At 40.6% G+C, this 18,460-nt stretch overlaps 1 protein-coding gene across 1 annotated transcript in view; it reads left to right on the forward strand.

Moving 5' to 3' along the window:
- Positions 1 to 18,460, forward strand: part of col6a4a (collagen, type VI, alpha 4a) — a 46,362-nt gene that overhangs the window by 8,983 nt on the left and 18,919 nt on the right. Inside the window, 21 exon segments of the mRNA XM_052146462.1 lie at positions 491 to 1,048; positions 1,156 to 1,728; positions 2,182 to 2,763; positions 2,880 to 3,229; positions 5,186 to 5,264; positions 5,475 to 5,620; positions 9,869 to 9,961; positions 10,047 to 10,100; positions 10,634 to 10,705; positions 10,817 to 10,843; positions 11,149 to 11,193; positions 12,062 to 12,115; positions 12,273 to 12,335; positions 12,988 to 13,053; positions 13,221 to 13,274; positions 13,362 to 13,397; positions 13,544 to 13,606; positions 16,752 to 16,814; positions 17,021 to 17,083; positions 17,177 to 17,239; positions 18,277 to 18,327. Coding sequence (XP_052002422.1) covers positions 491 to 1,048; positions 1,156 to 1,728; positions 2,182 to 2,763; positions 2,880 to 3,229; positions 5,186 to 5,264; positions 5,475 to 5,620; positions 9,869 to 9,961; positions 10,047 to 10,100; positions 10,634 to 10,705; positions 10,817 to 10,843; positions 11,149 to 11,193; positions 12,062 to 12,115; positions 12,273 to 12,335; positions 12,988 to 13,053; positions 13,221 to 13,274; positions 13,362 to 13,397; positions 13,544 to 13,606; positions 16,752 to 16,814; positions 17,021 to 17,083; positions 17,177 to 17,239; positions 18,277 to 18,327 — 3,155 coding nt within the window.

Genomic DNA, 18,460 nt, shown 5'->3' on the forward strand with positions numbered 1-18,460 from the left:
GTTTTTTTATTTTTGTTGTTGTCAAGTAAAAATATCTCAAGGTAAAATTACTTATGTGATGCATGCATTTCAGAAAATATATGTATTTTTCTCTAGGATGGTAAAAAAATTAAATCTAAACATTCTTAAAAAAGATAAATGTACTTGATATGAGAAGCAAAATTGCATAGGCAACTAAGAAGTTTTCAGAGAATATTTCTTGAATTAAGTTTTGAGCTTAAAGCAGGAAAAAACAATTTGCCAATGGAGTAAGATTTATTGTCTGATAAGTCTTATTATCTTAATATAATATCCTGTTATATCTTAGTACATTTATTTTAAGGAGGGGGGGGACAAATACTGTTTTTGTTTTTTTTTGCAGTGTAATAGATCATACCGCTGTTTTGCTGTCCAAATTGGTCATTGCAAATATCAGCAAATGAATAATTAAAATGGTCATATGTAACTGGTCAAGTTTAGTGTGATATTTACTATTTTCTTCATTTTTTAGCCTGCAAGGACAAGGTGGCAGATCTCATGTTTTTGATTGACGGCTCTTCAAGCATTTATGGCCAAAACTTTTCATCAATGATGACATTTATAAACAAAGTGGTAAATGGATCTGTGATTGGTAAAGATAATGTGCACATCGGTGTGGTCCAATTCAGCAATGACCCAAGGGAGCAATTTCCCCTGAACAGGTTCTATGACACAGTTGAACTACATGAAGAAATCAGCAATATTAAACAGTTAACAGGGGACACTTACACAGGAAAAGCACTCGCCTTTATTTCAGAGTATTTTGATGAATCCAGAGGAGGTCGCCCTGAAGTGCCACAGTTCCTCGTAGTTATTACAGATGGGGAAGCTCATGATGCTGTTGCCGTACCTGCTAAGGCCATCAGGGACAAGGGTGTTACCATTTACTCAATAGGTGTGGGCAGTGTAAACACCACACAGCTGAGGGAGATCAGTGGAACTGAAGATAAAGTCTACGTTGAGAAGGATTTTGAGGCACTTCAGTCCTTGGACAAAGACCTCCAATTCAAACTCTGCAGCCCCACCACAGGTGAAGTGCAAACATTTGTAAAACATTTTTGTCCTTGCTTTAAAAGATAATAATAAAAAAAACATATGACTGTGGAATGTCAATAAAATTCTCATTTCACATTGTAGATTGTGAGACAACACAGTTGGCAGATGTAATCTTCCTGGTGCAGTGCACCAGCCAGCTTCGTTTCCAGGATTTTGAAAGCATCAAATACTTCTTAATTTCTGTGGTGAATAACACACAGATTGGGGAACATCTAATTCATTTTGGCATAATTGTCAACTCAGGCACTCCGCAAAAATTCTCTTTAAACCAATACAACAGTAAACGTCAGGTACTAGGGGCTATAACAGCTTTGAAGTCTCCAACTGGAAACACCTACACAGCAAAGGCTCTTGAATACTCACTAACTTACTTCAGTGAGGCCAATGGTGGACGCAGAAAACGGGGCATCCCTCAAATTCTATTTGTAATCACAGATGGTCCGGCTGCAGACCGACAGAATTTACATGCACAGGCTGATGAATTTAAAGCAAAAGGCATAAATGTTTATGGAATCGGAGTGGCAAGGGCACAAAGGAATGATCTGGAGATTATTACCAAAAACACAAGCAGGATCTTCCAGGTTGGTAATTATAATGCCCTTCAAGGTTTGCAGAAGAACATCTCCAGTGTGGTCTGCGACACAACCAAACCAGGTAAAAACGTTTGTTTCAGACCAAAGGTCGAACAAGTTTGTCCATTAGAGGTGTCATGCACACACTTGCTGCCCCAGGCAAGATAAAACATGACCAACGAGAAAAAAATATATTTTAGGATTTAATTATTCTTTATGTAAAGGTAGGGAATGTTATTCTTGTGGTATAGTTTCTGTTGAGCTAATATCAATTTTCAGTTTTATGGAAAATGATCTGCAGAAGGTGTGACTCAATTGAACTGACCAAATTTAGATATACGGGTGGCTCTTGTCACAGTTATTTTTTAGACAATCTTTTTAATCTACAATAATTATGCAACTTCCAAATAGTTTGATTTTGGAAGTTGCACTCAAAATCCTCTTGGCTCAAACATCTCAATGTGCATGGTTCTTCTATTGTCCATCTATTTAAATCTGCATTGTCTTACTTTGGTTTAACCATTCTACCTTTCAGAATGCGAAAAGGAAGTAGCAGACATGGTGTTTCTCATTGACGGATCTGAAAGCATCAGCAAGGACTCATGGAAAACTATGATTGACTTCTTGCTGAGCCTTATGGACAAGCTCCGTATTGCACCAGACCTTGTCAGAATTGGTGTTGCCCAGTTTAGCAGCTCTTATCAGAAAGAGTTCTACTTGAATGAGTATAAAGACGTTCAAGAGGTGACATCAGCTATTAAAAATATCACACAGATTAAAGAAGGGACTCTAATTGGAAAAGCTCTGGATAACGTAGTGGAATTCTTCGATGAAAGCAAAGGAAGTCGCATAAAGAATCGTGTACCACAGAATCTCGTGCTTATTACTGATGGTGCTTCTTCAGACAGAGTGAATGAAGCAGCTGATCACCTCCGACAAAAGCGCATTAATATTTTTGTGATCGGAATAGGGGATATCTCAGTGCCGGAACTTAGCTATATTGCTGGGTCACCAGACAGGTTCTTCAAAGTGGAGAACTTCAACTACCTTAATCTGACTATAGCAATGTTCTTTGATGCCCTTTGTGACACTGAAAAACTCTCCTTTGATCCAGAAAGTGAGTAAAGGTGCCGTTGTTTTCATTGTTTTCAAAACAGTGGTTCAAGTATTCTGATTTATTCAGTGTTCTGAGTATCCAGCGATTACACATACATTGTATTATTCTTTGTATAGGTTGCACTATTGAGATTGCCATCGGATTTGATAACTCCCACACCAGTTCCAGCTCTCAATCAATCTTTAGGGTCCAGAAAAAGCTTCAGACCTATCTGCCAAACATTCTCCAGGATATTTCAACTGTGAAAAACCTGTGCTGTGTCACCGAACCTACCCTCAGTACCAAAATAGGCTTCCGTCTGGTCGCTGCCAATGGACAGAACCTAAATGATTTTTCATTTGAAGAGTACAGTGAAGATGTGGTAAAAAAAGTGATGGCACTGCAGACTACCCAAGTGCTGTCATTCAACACCATGCTTCTACGTTCTTTTCAGGAGAAGTTCAGCACTTCCCGGGCTTCTGTAAAGGTGAGCCCAGCAGTTACCAAAATGAACCAACCCATATTAAATAGAATAACTAATTGTCCAGGGTGAGTTGGAACCTACTGAAATAGGCAAGTTCGGTAGCATCACAAGTGACCCAAGTTTGAGTGCCAGCTTGAGGTCCCGTCCTGATCCTGTTCTGCCTTTGCGCCCCTGTCGTTCCTATCTAAAAAATTTCCAAAAACTTTCACTGTAACACAGAAATTAAAAGTATTATTATGTCTCAGGATCCCTGGGGATTTTCATTATAATAATAAATACAAAAAATCTTAGCTGGTGCATAAGAATGTGCTAACCTACTGTGGCTAACCTTGGTCTACCAGCCTCACTAGAAATATCTTGCTCATCAAACCTGTTTCTCTAGCTATGTTTTCAGTTGAAGATGCCATTGCAAAAAAAATCACTATTCACAACCAGCCATGATTAATTTAATCCATGGGTGAAAGTGTACAATTACATAGTGGTTACTTAGATTAAGCGAGCAGTATTTGGCTGGTAACATGTCCAGCCCGATGAGGGTATCTTCTCTATGTAGAATAAAACCGCTTTTATACAGTTGCAGATATGACTGGAGTCTTTATCTCATGATTACATATTTTTTAAATTAGCAATTTATTTCTTTTTGAGTAAAACTGTTTTTAATGAGGAAAAAATAACAAAATTTAAACTAGATTTATTAAAATATGCTTTATTAATGATAATGGTAAAAAAATTAATTAGTCAAAATGTGTTCATTTAATGCCAAATGTAATACAGTTGCTTTGCCATTTACCTCAATGTACTGTATAAAATACATTAAAGCATTTGAAAACATAGCACCCGCCCCGCTTCAGAGGTGTCTCCAAACGCATCCTCTATCTCACACACACACACACACACACACACACACACACACACACACACACACACACACACACACACACACACGTAGTGTTTCCATGTTTTATGGAGACTTTCCATAGACATAATGGTTTTTATACTGTACAAACTTTATATTCTATCCCCTAAACCTACCCCTACCCCTAAACCTAAACCTCACAGAAAACTTTCTGCATTTTTACATTTTCAAAAAACATAATTTAGTATGATTTATAAGCTGTTTTCCTCATGGGGACCGACAAAATGTCCCCACAAGGTCAAAAATTTCGGGTTTTACTATCCTTATGGGGACATTTGGTCCCCACAAAGTGATAAATACACGCTCACACACACACACGAACACACACACAAAGCAGAGTCTAAGCACCAAGAGGAGAGATGTGTTGGAGGGATCGATCGCAACAGTTTCAGATGACCTCATGTCTCATTCACAGGTTAGACATTACAATAATAATGAAAGTAATTCTTGCTCTTGCTCTGCGCAGCGTCAAGGAACCCGCGCTGATTACGTGTGATTGTCTGCGCGAACAAGTTGCGCACCGCTATGTGAATATAGATTGACAGGAAGGACATCCTATCATTACATTCGGACCGAATGCAATGATTGGTCGATAATTTTTTAGTCCTGTCCCTTCCACATAAGATATATATATATATATATACGACATAGCAATCAATAATTTAAGTGGTCTAAATGTAAAATATATATATATATATTTTACATTTAGACCACTTAAATGATTGATTGCTATCAGGATGTGAAGAGAATTTCATCCAGTATAACAAAAACATTTCTGGAAAAGATTGCATACCCTAGCTTTAATTGTATTTACTACATTTTAAAGGTTAAAACTCCTCATTAAATGAAACACTTAATTAATTATATGTTCATTTGGATGGAGATTTGTCATACAATTAAATTAGGTAAATCTGCTGTATTTTTTTTTACAGTTAGTGAAGACCAGTACCAACAGAGCATTAACCACCAGCTTGGCCCAACGTGGAAATTCATACTAGTCTTTTCAGCAGGGAAATTAGTACTTTTGTGGTTTTCTCTCTTAGGTGTTGATCATCTTCACAGATGGATTGGATGAGCCGGTTGAGGACCTTCTGCTCGCTTCCAGTAACCTCAGGAAGGCCGGTAAAGTGACAAAAAACACATCTAAGAACATTTAACTTCTCTAAAATATCTATTTTCAGTTTTTACAGTATTTACTGTTTTTGGTAAATATTTTGACTTGTCTGTGGTGTGCAGTTTTGTTAAGCATTTCCAGAAGAACCTGGTTCAATCAAAGGAGGACAAATAGGCTAATTATGTTTACTAAGGCTCCCTTTGTGATACGGTCAACAGGTGTCAAAGCACTGCTGACTGTGGCTTTGGATGGAGTGAAGAGCACTGCTGACCTGCAGAGACTAGAATTTGGACGAGGGTTGAACTACAAGCAGCCTCTTACTATCGGCATGCAGAATGTCGCCAGTGTCATGCACACCCTGATTGTAAGTCACAATAAATTGACTGATACCAAGTCATGGATTTATCATGGACAGAAGCTTGCACTTTGAGAGGTTCAGTCTTTGGGAAGCATCACAAATCCAGAGAACATGGTGATAAGAATGTGATGTGCATTTCATATACAGTATATTACCTGTTCCCCATCTGTCGCTCATTTCGACGTTGTGTCGAAGAAGCGACAGTAAGTGTCTCTCTAGGTGCCGAATATACCTCTGATCTATGAAAAAAGGCCAATGATAAGTTGGCGGACAGAATTTGCATGTCCCGTCCACAGACATACGGGTATAAAGGCGGGGAAACGCGTCTGTTTCATTCAGAAATTTTCTTCAGAGCCGATGGTTGTGTATTCAGTGAGCTGTGAGTCACACATCTGTTCCTCTACCTCTGAGCGATACTGCTGTTGGATCTACACCGCACTTCAGTGGCTTTCTCCTTCACTGCACGGCAGTGCAGTTTGCCCCTGGGCGCTTCGACAGCGCAAAACTTAAAAGAGTGTTACATAAAAGAGTGATTCCCTCTAAAAGAGCAATACACAGCGGTCTTGAACGTCCTTTTCAGGACGCATCTTTATAAAGATGCCTTTCTGCCCCTGTGTAGTTCCTGGATGTGGTAGAGTGCTCTCCGCTTCAGATGGCCACAAGCGCTGTCTCGTGTGTCTGGGCTGCGATCAAACTGAGGCAGCGTTTGTGGATGGTTCATGTTCTCACTGCGATAACATGACCATGGCAACGTTGCGGTCGCGGAGTTCCTTCAATCGAAGGAACGCCACTCCAGCCGCCCCCCGCGCCGCTCCTTCTTCCCACGGGATTGAAGATGACGCGGCTGGCAATGGAGGCGATCCGGGGATGGCAGTGGGCGCGGTTTCGCCGGGTACGTTCCCGCGAACCTCCCGTCCCCCGGCACGCTCATTGACTTCCATCGGGGCTCGAGGCAACAACCAGCCTGCCTATCCTCTTGAGCCCCCCGAGCTGGATGAGCTCGCCGCTGCATCGGAGAGCGGTCCAGCATCTGATGCAGATGACTCGTCTGGCCAGCATGCCCAGGCTGAAGCTGATGCCCAGATGTCCGACATGCTTGCCCAGGCCGCCACCAGCGTGGGGCTGGACTGGAACCCTGCATCCTCCCCACAGCTGTCGCGGCTAGATGAGTGGTTCCTGGGGTCTGCCGCTCAAAGCCATGCCCCCCTTTGGGTAAGCACAATTTGATTATCAGGTTCCTAAGAGGCACCTGGAGGTTAAATCCCTCACGGGCAAACATGTTCCCCTCCTGGGATCTCTCAGTGGTCCTCTCAGGACTTCAGAGACCCCACTTCGAGCCACGAGAATAAGTTGGACTCAGGGCCCTCTCCTTAAAAACGGCAATGCTGATCGCGCTCGCCTCCATCAAGAGGGTCGGGGACCTGCAAGCGTTCTCTGTCAGCTACACTTGCCTGGAGTTCGGTCCGGCAGACACACATGTGATCCTAAGACCGCGGCTGGGCTACGTGCCCAAGGTTCCTACCATGCCCTCCAGAGACCAGGTAGTGAACCTGCAAGCGCTGCCCCGGGAGGAGGCAGACCCAGCCCCTTCGTTGCTGTGTCCGGTACGTGGTTTGCATACCTACTTGGACCGCACACAGAGCTTTAGACGCTCTGAGCAGCTCTTTGTCTGCTTCGGTGGACAGCAGAAAGGGAATGCTGTCTCCAAACAGAGTACATATGCAAATGAGACAATAACAGGAGACAGAGGAATAAAAGACTAATTTGAAAAATGTGAAAAAAATAAATAACACAAAACAAGAAATTACCCATATAGTCTACAATAAACATTCATGTAAAAGCCAAGGAATACAGATTCGTCTTCAGGCGTGATTTAAAAACAGGAATGGAAGGGGCAGCCCTAACGTCCAGAGGTATACTGTTGCATAGTCTAGGGCCAGCAACCGAAAAAGCATGATCCCCTTTAAAATTTAGGCGAGAGCTAGGTATTTGCAGGAGAAATTTGTCAGAAGATCTGAGGCTTCTAGGGGATTGTTGATAGCTCAGAAGTTCTGACAGATAAGAAGGGGCCACACCATTTAAAGCTTTATAAACAAATAACAAGATCTTAAAATGGATCCTATATTGCACTGGTAACCAGTGGTAAAACCGGTGAAATGTGTTCCTTCTTCTTAGCACCAGTAAGCAAACTAGCAGCTGCGTTTTGGACCAACTGCAGGCGATACAGAGATGAGTGATTTAGCCCCATATACAGTGCATTTAAATAGTCAAGTCTAGATGAGATGAAGGCATGGATAACTGTCTCCAGATCCTTAAATGAGAGCAGAGGTTTTAATTTGGCTATTTGCCTTAATTGAAAAAAGCTACTCCTCACCACAGCATTTATCTGTTTTCCAGAATTTAGCTTGGAGTCAAAAATCACACCTAGGTTTTTTGGAGACAGTGTATCTAGGTTCCTAGTGATATCAGAGGCAGCAACAGGGAGACCAAACACAACAACCTCAGTTTTGCTCTCATTTAATTGGAGAAAGTTTTTTGCAGTCCAGCATTTAATGTCAAATAATTCTCACAATCCCAAAGTTCTGTTTATTCTGTTATTAATAATAGAGAGAGATATTTATTTTTTGCATCTTTTATAGAATGTTGGTAAACGGATAAGTGTATTTCATGAGTTCGTAAGACACTTGCAATTTGTCTTTTTTCCATTTACGCTCAGCTTTCCTACAATCCTGTCTGAGAGCTTGTGTATTAATATTCAACCAAGGTTCTGTCCTAAATTTAGGTTTGAAAATTTAAAAGGAGCGACAGAGTGTAAAGTGCAGGTATTATTAAAATAGGTAACTATCTCTACTATTCCTAAATGTGTGTTTATTAATTTCAGAGTGCTTTTGGAAAAAGTGGAGAAAGCCTCGGAAAAATGACTAGCCGTAGCTGTGGTAACGATGTGAGAAAAAGACCCAGAGGAGTATGATTTTAAAATTTGTCCAGGCAATATAGCATTAAAAACAACAGGCTTTCTTAGACTTTAGACTTAGATTTTTTTTAGACAAAAATCCGAGATTTCAACATTTTGTACAGAAATGCCAAAAGATAAAACAAGATCAAGTGTATGACCGTGCTCATTAGTAGGGCCAGAAATATGCTGTTCGAGATTAAAAGAATCAATAATCTGCACAAACTCCCTAACAAGAGGCTTGGAAGGACAGCAGATATGAATATTAAAATCACCAAGAATTATAAGATTGTCCATAGTAGGCAGAATGTTAGAGAGAAAAACAGCAAATTCCTGAATAAAGTCCTTAGTACCCCTGCCTCCTATGCCAGCTGATGCTGGTTTTTCGAGCAGGACTGGTCTCAAGAGGTGCACTAGCGACTGACGTTAGAGGCTGTAGCCTCCTCGTTAGTGCGCCTGCCTCCTATGCCGGCTGACGCTGGTTTGTCAAGCAGGACCGGTTACAGTAGTGCCGTGACCCTGGTGTGAGTGAGGTTTAGGGGGGTGAGTATAATGGGAGCCATCTGGACAGTGATCGCTGTGTAGTATGTGTAAACCTCACTCCCCTGGCCTCAAGAGGCACACTAGCGACTGACGTTAGAGGCTGTAGCCTCCTCGTTAGTCCGCCTGCCTCCTATGCCGGCTGACGCTGGTTTGTCAAGCTGGATCAGTTACAGTGGTGCCGTGACCCGGATGGGAGTGAGGTTTAGGTGGTTGAGTGTAATGGGATCCAGCTGGTATGTGATAGCTGTGTGGTATGTGTAAACCTCACTCTCGTGGCCTCAAGAGGTGCACTAGTGACTTCCAACCAGACTGCGATGTTCCTCATTATATTCATTCATTTTCTGTTATAGCATAATTTCACGTAAAGCTGTTGTGCCTGTTGTGAAAAGCGCTATGCAAATACATTTGGCTTGAGTTGATGCTAAACGATGTAGCCTTTAGCCTCCTTGAGAGCATGCCCGCCTCCCATGCCGGCTGAGGCTGGTTCGAATCCCGCTCGAGCAGGTCGAGCAGGACCGGTTACACCTGAATGTAATCAAATTAAGTATTCTTGTTTCCTTATGTTACCATTGTAAACACAACAGTGTTTTGACTTCTGTTGTGACAAATGGCTTCCTGTGGGAGGGAGTGCGTGTCTGGAATAGAAACAGCTGTGAAAGCTTAGTGAGATTTAATGAGTGTTAAATACAGATGTCAGCATGTCAAGTGCATAGTTCAATATGACAGCAGCCATTTCATTTTAATTTCTCTTTCTACAGGACACAGTGGCCTCAAGGGTGTGCTGTGACGTGATGTGTAAATGCACTGGCCAAAGGGGAATACATGGACAACCGGGGTCCTCAGGGAACAAGGTGATTAGCTCATTAATGACTGAAAAGATTTGCTGAATGTTTGAAAATGTAGAAACTAAATACACCGTTTTATGTAACATTTCAGGGAGAACCTGGACAGAAGGGACTTCCTGGTTTCCCTGGAGAAGAGGGAGTAGTTGTAAGTCAGAAAATACTTACAATAAAAATTATTTTACATTTGCCTTTGCCCATTAATATTTGGCTTTGTAGCTCAGTGTGTATGTGCCCATAACAGTTTTATGAGAAAATGTGTTAAAGGGAAAGTCACCCAAACTTTGTTATCATTCACACACCCTGTTGTTCCAAACCATTTGCCTTTTTTTCAAGTGGAACACTAAAGAAGATTTTAGGCAGAGTTTTAGACTCATTCACCACTCACTTTTAAATGGTGACTAGCAGAAAAAATATATTTTTTATTGATTATTTTGGAATATTTTAAATGTGCAATTAGTTGATTGATACGACAGTGGTATTTGACTTCACACTGATAGAACTATCTGTGAGGATGTAACATCACAAACAAAAAAAAAGATTTTGATAACCAGATACAAGAGTATTTGCACAAAAGTAAATATAAATTAAAGAAAAGTACTTAGTGCACTTTTAAAACAAGGTAACCTAGTTTAATACATACAGAAATCCTATTTCATGTACAAAACATTTGTGTTGCAGGGCGAGAGAGGACCACCAGGGTTGAATGGAACACAAGGACATCAGGGGTGCTCTGGAAGAAGGGGCGTAAAGGTAACAATCATTCAACACATTCTCCATATTTTGAAGTTTTGAAGATGAATTTAGATCTGAGATATTGTAGAATATAACCTTTTCTGTTTATGTGTTTTTTTTTTACAACAGGGTGGCAGAGGATACAGAGGTGAAAAAGTGAGTACTTTATAACTGTACAGCTATGAAGTTCGAAACAATGCTCTTTTTTTTCAAGATAGAAATTTACATCAGGCATCTACTTAATTATTACCAGACACCGGTGATTATCTCCCATCTGTTGTTTGGTTGCTTGCTTTGATTACCATCTGGAATGGTTTTACCCTGTGAGTTGAGTTGTTTTCATGGGGTTGCACAAAGCAGTTCTTGTCTCCTTTGTTCTTTCCCTTTCATTTGGCTTGTTAATGAATGTAATGTAACTGATGTTCACTGATTAAGGTGAGTTTCTTTTTAACTTTCCACAGGGAGAAGAGGGCGAAGATGGTTTAAATGGGGTAGATGGCGAACTGGTAAGTAATATTTAGTGGATTTCTAGTTTCCACTAATTAATCCAGGACCAAAAACAATACACACAAGATTTGATCTGATAGTGGTGTTTGCTAAGGCAAGCATCCCTATTATTATTGCTCAAATTTGGCCTGGGGCTTAGTACTGTAGGCTACATATTTTTATTTTTTAATTCCCTTTTCTCCCAATTTGGAATGCCCAATTCCCATTACTTAGAAGGTCCAGTTACTCACCTCAATCCAGATAGTGGAGGAAAAGTCTCAGTTGCCTCCGCTTCTAAGACAGTCAATCCGCGCATCTTATCACATGGCTCATTGTGCATGACATCACAGAGACTCACAGCATGTGGAGGCTTATGCTACTCTCTGCGATCCACGCACAACTTACCACGCAAACCACTAATTGTGACCACGAGGAGGTTACCCCATATGACTCTACCCTCCCTAGCAACCGGGCCAATTTGGTTGCTTAGGAGACCTGGCTGGAGTCACTCAGCACACCCTGGATTTGAACTCGTGACTGCAGGGGTGGTAGTTAGCGTCAATACTCGCTGAGATACTCAGGCCCCCTAGGCTACGTATTTACATGTAATTCCTCCCACAGTTTTTGTGCTACTAGCGGTATGCTAATAACCAATCAGAACACTTTAGCAACTGTATAGAAACACCCTAGCAACGACACACAACACTGTAGCATTTTGGCAGCATTTTTCAGAAAATATAAAAAAAATTGTGTCTGTAGTTGCAATAAATATGTAGTCATGCATTTCCTGTTTTAGCAATACAAACACAAAACAAAACACCCAGTCAGAGGTTGTAGGAGGAACTCATGCATTTCTGTTGAGTAAATTTCCACTTCTGTTCTTCTCAGGGTGACACTGGATTAGCGGGAAATCCAGGAGAGCGAGGAGATCCAGGCAGTCCAGTAAAATCCATCCCTTTATATTCTTCTCTGTATTTCTCTTTGTTCTGTTGCAGTCAAGCTATACTCATTCACAATCCATTCAATGCATTAGTGTGCTAGTATTTTAAACTGCAGCAAGCAAAAGTGATCTATGATCTTCACTCTGCCCAAACTGCAGGGTCCACGGGGGATCACAGGAGACCCTGGATTGCCAGGACAACGAGGTCTGAGAGGAGATCCGGTTAGTAGTATTTAGTTGCATATCATAATTTTAATAGCTTACTTATTCAGGTAACCAAACCCTCTGACATAATTACAAAGATAGGTGGACTGTATATTTCATTAGAATGCATGTGATTTCATAAATGGAATATCCATTGAGTCTGGTCAGATTGATTACATTGCCTCTTGTTTGCCAGATCCAAAAAGTAAAATATGGCAAGAAATCCAAGACAGGAAGATTCTCAATTGCTGTTAGATAAACACTGGGTGAACAAACCACAAATATATTTTAAAGTTTTGCATTTTTGGTCAAGTAGTCTGCATAATTCAATGAATTCGTCCAGCCCCAACTATTACAAAGGAATGGACTGTGACTAACATTGTTTCTCGTTACCAAATATGGAAAAATCTGTCTCTAGGGTCTTCAAGCAAAATAGCTTATTTACTTTTAAGGAACCCTTATCTCTACAGGAGTAACTCAACAGGAATCAGCATTAAAAACATTACACATTATACACAGAACAAACCCCTTATTAACAGCCATTTACAATCCCCTGAGCCCCCACACCTAATTATCTATTCATCAACAAGAGCCTATGGCTGCTCCCATAAACCATAATGCACTGTTTGTCTGAATTCTAACCCCTGTTAATCCATTTATTTATAATCAGGGAGATTCAGGACTTGATAACAACATCCGCGGTCTAAAGGGCGACATTGGCAGTGTAGGTCTACAGGTATACAACAAGTCCACATCTTTAAATTAAAATATGTTTGCATGTTTAGATGTATTCATTATTGTTATAAATGAATACAAGATATATATTATTTTAAGATAGTATACGTTATTCTCTGTTCCTTTGCTTTAGTTCTTTTGTTCTCTTTATCGATACCCCATTAACAGGGTGAACCAGGTTCAGATGGTCTTCCAGGCCAAAATGGTGAAAATGGCAGACCAGTAAGTTTAAGCCCAAGCTTATATGACTATAGTACATAAACATGATTATCCAATGCCTAATTTTATGTTTATACATATTTTTTTTAGGGCCCTAATGGCAGAAGAGGCTCTCCGGGTCAACTGGTACAGTACTGTAGAAATAATATTTATATAATTAATTAGACCAGGCTTTGAGTTCTCTTTAGACTAACATTGATTACTGTTTATAATACTGTTTGTGGTTTGTGTTGCATGACACATCCCATAAAAATGTATGCATGTGCTTTCAGGGTCCCAGAGGGCCTGCAGGAGAACCAGGACTACAGGGACTCCCTGGGGCCTCAGGCTCATTGGTAATTTACAAACTGATCCTATTTCTATTATTTTTAATAGACTTTATCAGTGTGTATAGGATAGACCCATAATTACACTGTAAGCAAAACTGCCAAAAACTATGTAGAGCTGTAGCTAATAGGATTTGTTTGCCAGTTTGTTACGTGTGAAAAATGGCATTTGAAACATGGCAGTGTCACGATCCCCTGTTGTCTGCCCCGTGTTTCACTTGTCTTAAAACTACACTTCCCATAGTTCCCTGCCCTCATCACTGCCAGCAGTCACTCTTTGTTCTCACCTGTGTCCCGTTTGATCATCACTCTCCCTGTGTATTTAAACCCTGTTTGTTCCCCAGTCATTGTCGATAGTTGTTTGTGGATGTCTGGAGGTAGATGTTTTGCCGTGTTTACCCAGTTTGTCAATGTTACCTTTGCCCACTGTGAATATTTCTCCAACCCGTGTATTCTTTGGATGTTTTCGTGTTTTGGTTTTGTTTTTCCCATCGTGGACGTTTCCTTTATTCCAGTCTTGATTGTTTTCACCTTTGTCAATAAAAACCCGCACTTAGATCCTCACCCCTCATCTGCCTCCTCCTGATCTCGTAACAGAACGATCGACCAAAAATGGATCTAGCGGTGTTCTTCAAGGAGCTACCTCAGACAGTCTTATCAGTTCGTGAGTTCACCCACTTCTTCTCCAGCGTGGCCAGTTACACCGGCTGGGATGACAAGGCCCTGAAGGAAGCGTACCGGTTCGGTATACCCAAACACAGATGGTGGGATTTGCCGGAGACCGGAGACTACACCTGGCAGGAGTATGTGAGTCTCGTCGTGAAGGAACTTTTTGCCGGGGAACCACCTCTCTCGATCCCGGCTCCCGCCTCTGGGCTTTCCACGCATGCCACGGTCAGCGAGCCAGAGCCCACGCCTGCCACAGTCAGCGAGCCAGCGTTGTCAGCCTCGTCCGCCAGAGGAGGAGAAGAAGAGGAAAGGCTTCTGTTCTCCAGCCTCCGCCTTTCACAGCTCCGTCCATAGAACCTCCCATGGCTCTGCCTTCAATGTTCAGCGAACCAGAGCTCACGCATGCCACGGTCAACAAATCAGCGCCAGTAGCCCCGACCGTCAGTGAGCCAGTGCCTGCACCCCCGACCGTCAGTGAGCCAGCGCCTGTAGCCTCGACCGTCCCAGACCCAGCACCTGTAGCCTCGACCGTCCCAGGGCTCTGCCTCTCGAGCCTTCCAGGGCTCCGCCTCTCGAGCCTCCCAGGGCTCTGCCTCCAGAGTCTGCTACGGCGCCGCCTTCCACGACTCCGCCTTCCAAGGCTCCACCTCCTGAGCCTCCCACGGCTCCGCCTCCTGAGCCTACCACGTCTCCGTCTCCTGAGCCTCCCTCAGCTCCGCCTCCGGAGCCTTCTACGACGTCATCTCCTGAGCCGTCCACAGCTCCGCTTCCCACGGCTCCGCCTCCTGAGCCTCCCACAGCTCCACCTCCAGAGCCTTCTACGGTGCCACCTCCCTTGGCTCCGCCTCCAGAGCCTTCCACGGCTCCGCCTCCCACAGCTACGCCTCCTGAGCCTCCCTCGGCTCCGCCTCCAGTGCCTTACCTTTGCTTCACTCAATGTTACCTTTGCCCACTGTGAATGTTTCTAAAGCCCGTGTACTCTTTGGATGTTTTCGTGTTTTGGTTTTGTTTTTCCCATCGTAGACATTTCCTTTGTTCCAGTCTTGTTTGTTTTCACCTTTGTCAATAAAAACCCGCACTTAGATCCTCACCCCTCTTGTAACAGGCAGTGTTGAATATGCTAAATGAAATGTGTTTTTGATTGCCAACCCCATTCAGGCACATTCAAATTGAACAGATGTAATTTAATACATTAAACTTTAAAAATAAATATTTAAAAATAAACATGAAACACTTGATGATAACATAGCACAGGGGTTTTCAATCTGAGGTCCGGGAACCCCCAGGGGGTTGCTAGGGGGTCAGTGGAAATTTTTAGAGAAAGAAAAAAAATTACTGAATTTGGCACATTGCCATTTCAGTCTAATCAAAAATGTTTCTCTTCAGAGTTATATATAACATACATTAATTATTGGGTAGAAATAAGATACACTGTCAACATACTACAAAGGTAAATGTAATAGGGGATACACCAATATAAATATGTTTGGCCAATACAATATATTTTAGCAAAAACCTATAAAACCAATATTGAAAAAAATTGCTAACCAATATTTTGCCACTTACTCACAATATTTTGCCATCACTGCCTTGCTTAGGAGTTATGCTTTAAAAATATACAAAGAGGTACAAAAGACATTTTATTGTTCTAACAATAAACAATTTCCATTGAACATGGATTGGATCTGTTGAGCACATCACAGGCCATATTTTAAGAGAGCCACAAGGAAAGATAAATAAAAGATAAAAAAGATAAATATATATACAGACTATTTATTCTGCGCTTCTAAAAAAAATAAACTTCTGTTTTTGCAGTTCTATATAATATAAGTCACATTTTACATATTATTAATTATTATATTCAACATGCTTTACTTTTTCAGATTTCATTTATTTTAGTAGGCATTTTTTTATATTGCACAAGTGTTTTATAAACTTTTTATTTATTCATTATTTATAAATAAAAAATCGTTTTCATTCATATCTGTGTTTTTCTGCTGATGCGATCATAAGCATAAAAACACCAAAATAAAAAAACAATGGTTCATATTGGTGGGTTATATGGTTATACAATATAAACGATGGTTTTAATTTGGCATCACTACAAATATTTTAATTTATTTTGTCATCAGTACACTAACAAAATAGAAGCTAATAAATGAATTTGTCATTATAATATAGCACTTTGTATTTTTTTTCTCTGGTCTTTATTCATATATAATAGCTACCTTTATATATTTTAGGAGGGGGTCCTTCGCAATGTGATTTGGGGTCCTTGGCATCAAAAAGTCTGAAAACCCTTGACCTAGCACAATCCATGCGGAACTCAGCTGTTTCGTGTAATTTAAGAAAGTACACATTTTATGCCAAAGGTTGTTTATTTTGAACTGATTTGTTTCTTCAACCAACTTCTACCGCATTGGCAGTTTGAGAGCTGGTGCCATGTGCCATTTGAGGATGTATTTGTGTATTTCTCTCTGTTTAGGGTGCTGTTGGTCCACCTGGTTCTGTTGGGCAGAAAGGTTTTCCTGGTCTTCCTGGACCTCAGGTACAAGTCAAAATAGAACAAATTCCCCACTATATTTGGTTCACCCAAAAAATTTAAATGATTTCATCAGTACATAAGACATACTCTTCTGAATAGCATGAGAGTGAGTAAATGATGACAGAATTTTCATTTTGAGATGAACTATCACTTTGAACTGTAACAAATGACCTCAGGCCTCATTAAGATTGTTGATCTCTTTTGCGCAGGGATCTCCTGGCACTCCAGGCAGGCCTGGATCTAAGGGAAGCTTTGGGTCAAGGGGACAGAAGGCGAGTGACCTCTCTTCTAATTACATACTCTTTATTTATAAATATTTACTTTTAAACCCACTCACCATTGCTTGACTTACTCTTGCTATGCAGGGCGAGCCAGGTGACTCTGGAGTGAAAGGAGTTTTTGGACCTCCTGGCCAAAGAGGACTGCCGGTTTGTTATCAAAAAAGTCAATTACACCTTTGCTTTAAATAATTTAATTCCTCACAGAGATCTGTGAATGTCAGCAAGTCTACACTCATTAGAGCAGTATATTATTTTGCTTCAGGACCCAGATTTTACATTGAACATTAAGTGGTGGTGACCCAACACTGTACCAAATGTACAAAAGTAAACAAAAAATATCCTTAAACGGATAGTTCACCCAAAAATAAAAATGTTCTCATTATTTTCTCACCATCATGATATCCCAGGTGAGTATGACTTTCTTTCTTCACCAGAACACATCTGAAGAATAATACAAAAATATCTTGATATCGTGATGGTGTGAAAATAATGAGAATATTTTTATCACGCTATCCTCGTTTCAACCCATATTTAATGTAGTCTGGGTTTAATTTTATTTTACCTTGCATTGTTTTGTTCATGGTTTTCAAGGATGAGGCCATGCAACTTTTACAAAGTGACAGATCAATTTGCACGGAAATACTGTTGTTTGATTGGACGCATGGCCTTCAACACATCAACAACAAAAGATGGGAAGCATTTTCTCTTCTCTTTTAAAAGCCTAGCTTCCCTAGCTATTGATATGCATAATTATATTGTCAATTGCATTTTATTATTTGTATTTAGCATTGTTTTTCAGTCTGCAACTCAATCAGAACAGTTTTGCATTAGAGACTTTGCAGTATATTTCTGAAGAGAAATATTGTGTACTATGTTTATTACATTACCTTTATGATCTCTTGGGAATTTTTCCAGTCTTAAAGAACTTTTTGTTCTTTAAGATTGAAACATATTGCGTGTTAACTTTCTTTCTGAGCATTTTTAGATTACCAACAACTGCCAAATCTCTAGCAGGGGTGTGTCCCTTTGTCATTAAGCAAATTTAAAAATATTATTTTCTGTGAACCTTGTATAAAAACAACCTGAAAAATGTTCCATCAATCTCTTTTTAGACACAGTGCAAACACTGTTTCATTCACACTTTAAACTGAGAACTCATGCCTCTGGCTGGATTTCTTTAACAGGGAAGAGATGGTTCAGATGGAAATGGATTCCTAGGACCCAAAGGACAGAAGGTTTGTACAGTATTAAATTGTGTTTTTCATTTTTACACAATGCATGATTTTACTGAAAATAATATACAGTTTAATCTAGCTTTAGACCTAGTTTTTGGGTAACTTTGTAACTTGCCATATAACAGTAATAATC

The sequence above is a fragment of the Xyrauchen texanus genome, chromosome 17 (assembly GCF_025860055.1).
Source record: "Xyrauchen texanus isolate HMW12.3.18 chromosome 17, RBS_HiC_50CHRs, whole genome shotgun sequence".
Lineage (NCBI taxonomy): Eukaryota > Metazoa > Chordata > Actinopteri > Cypriniformes > Catostomidae > Xyrauchen > Xyrauchen texanus.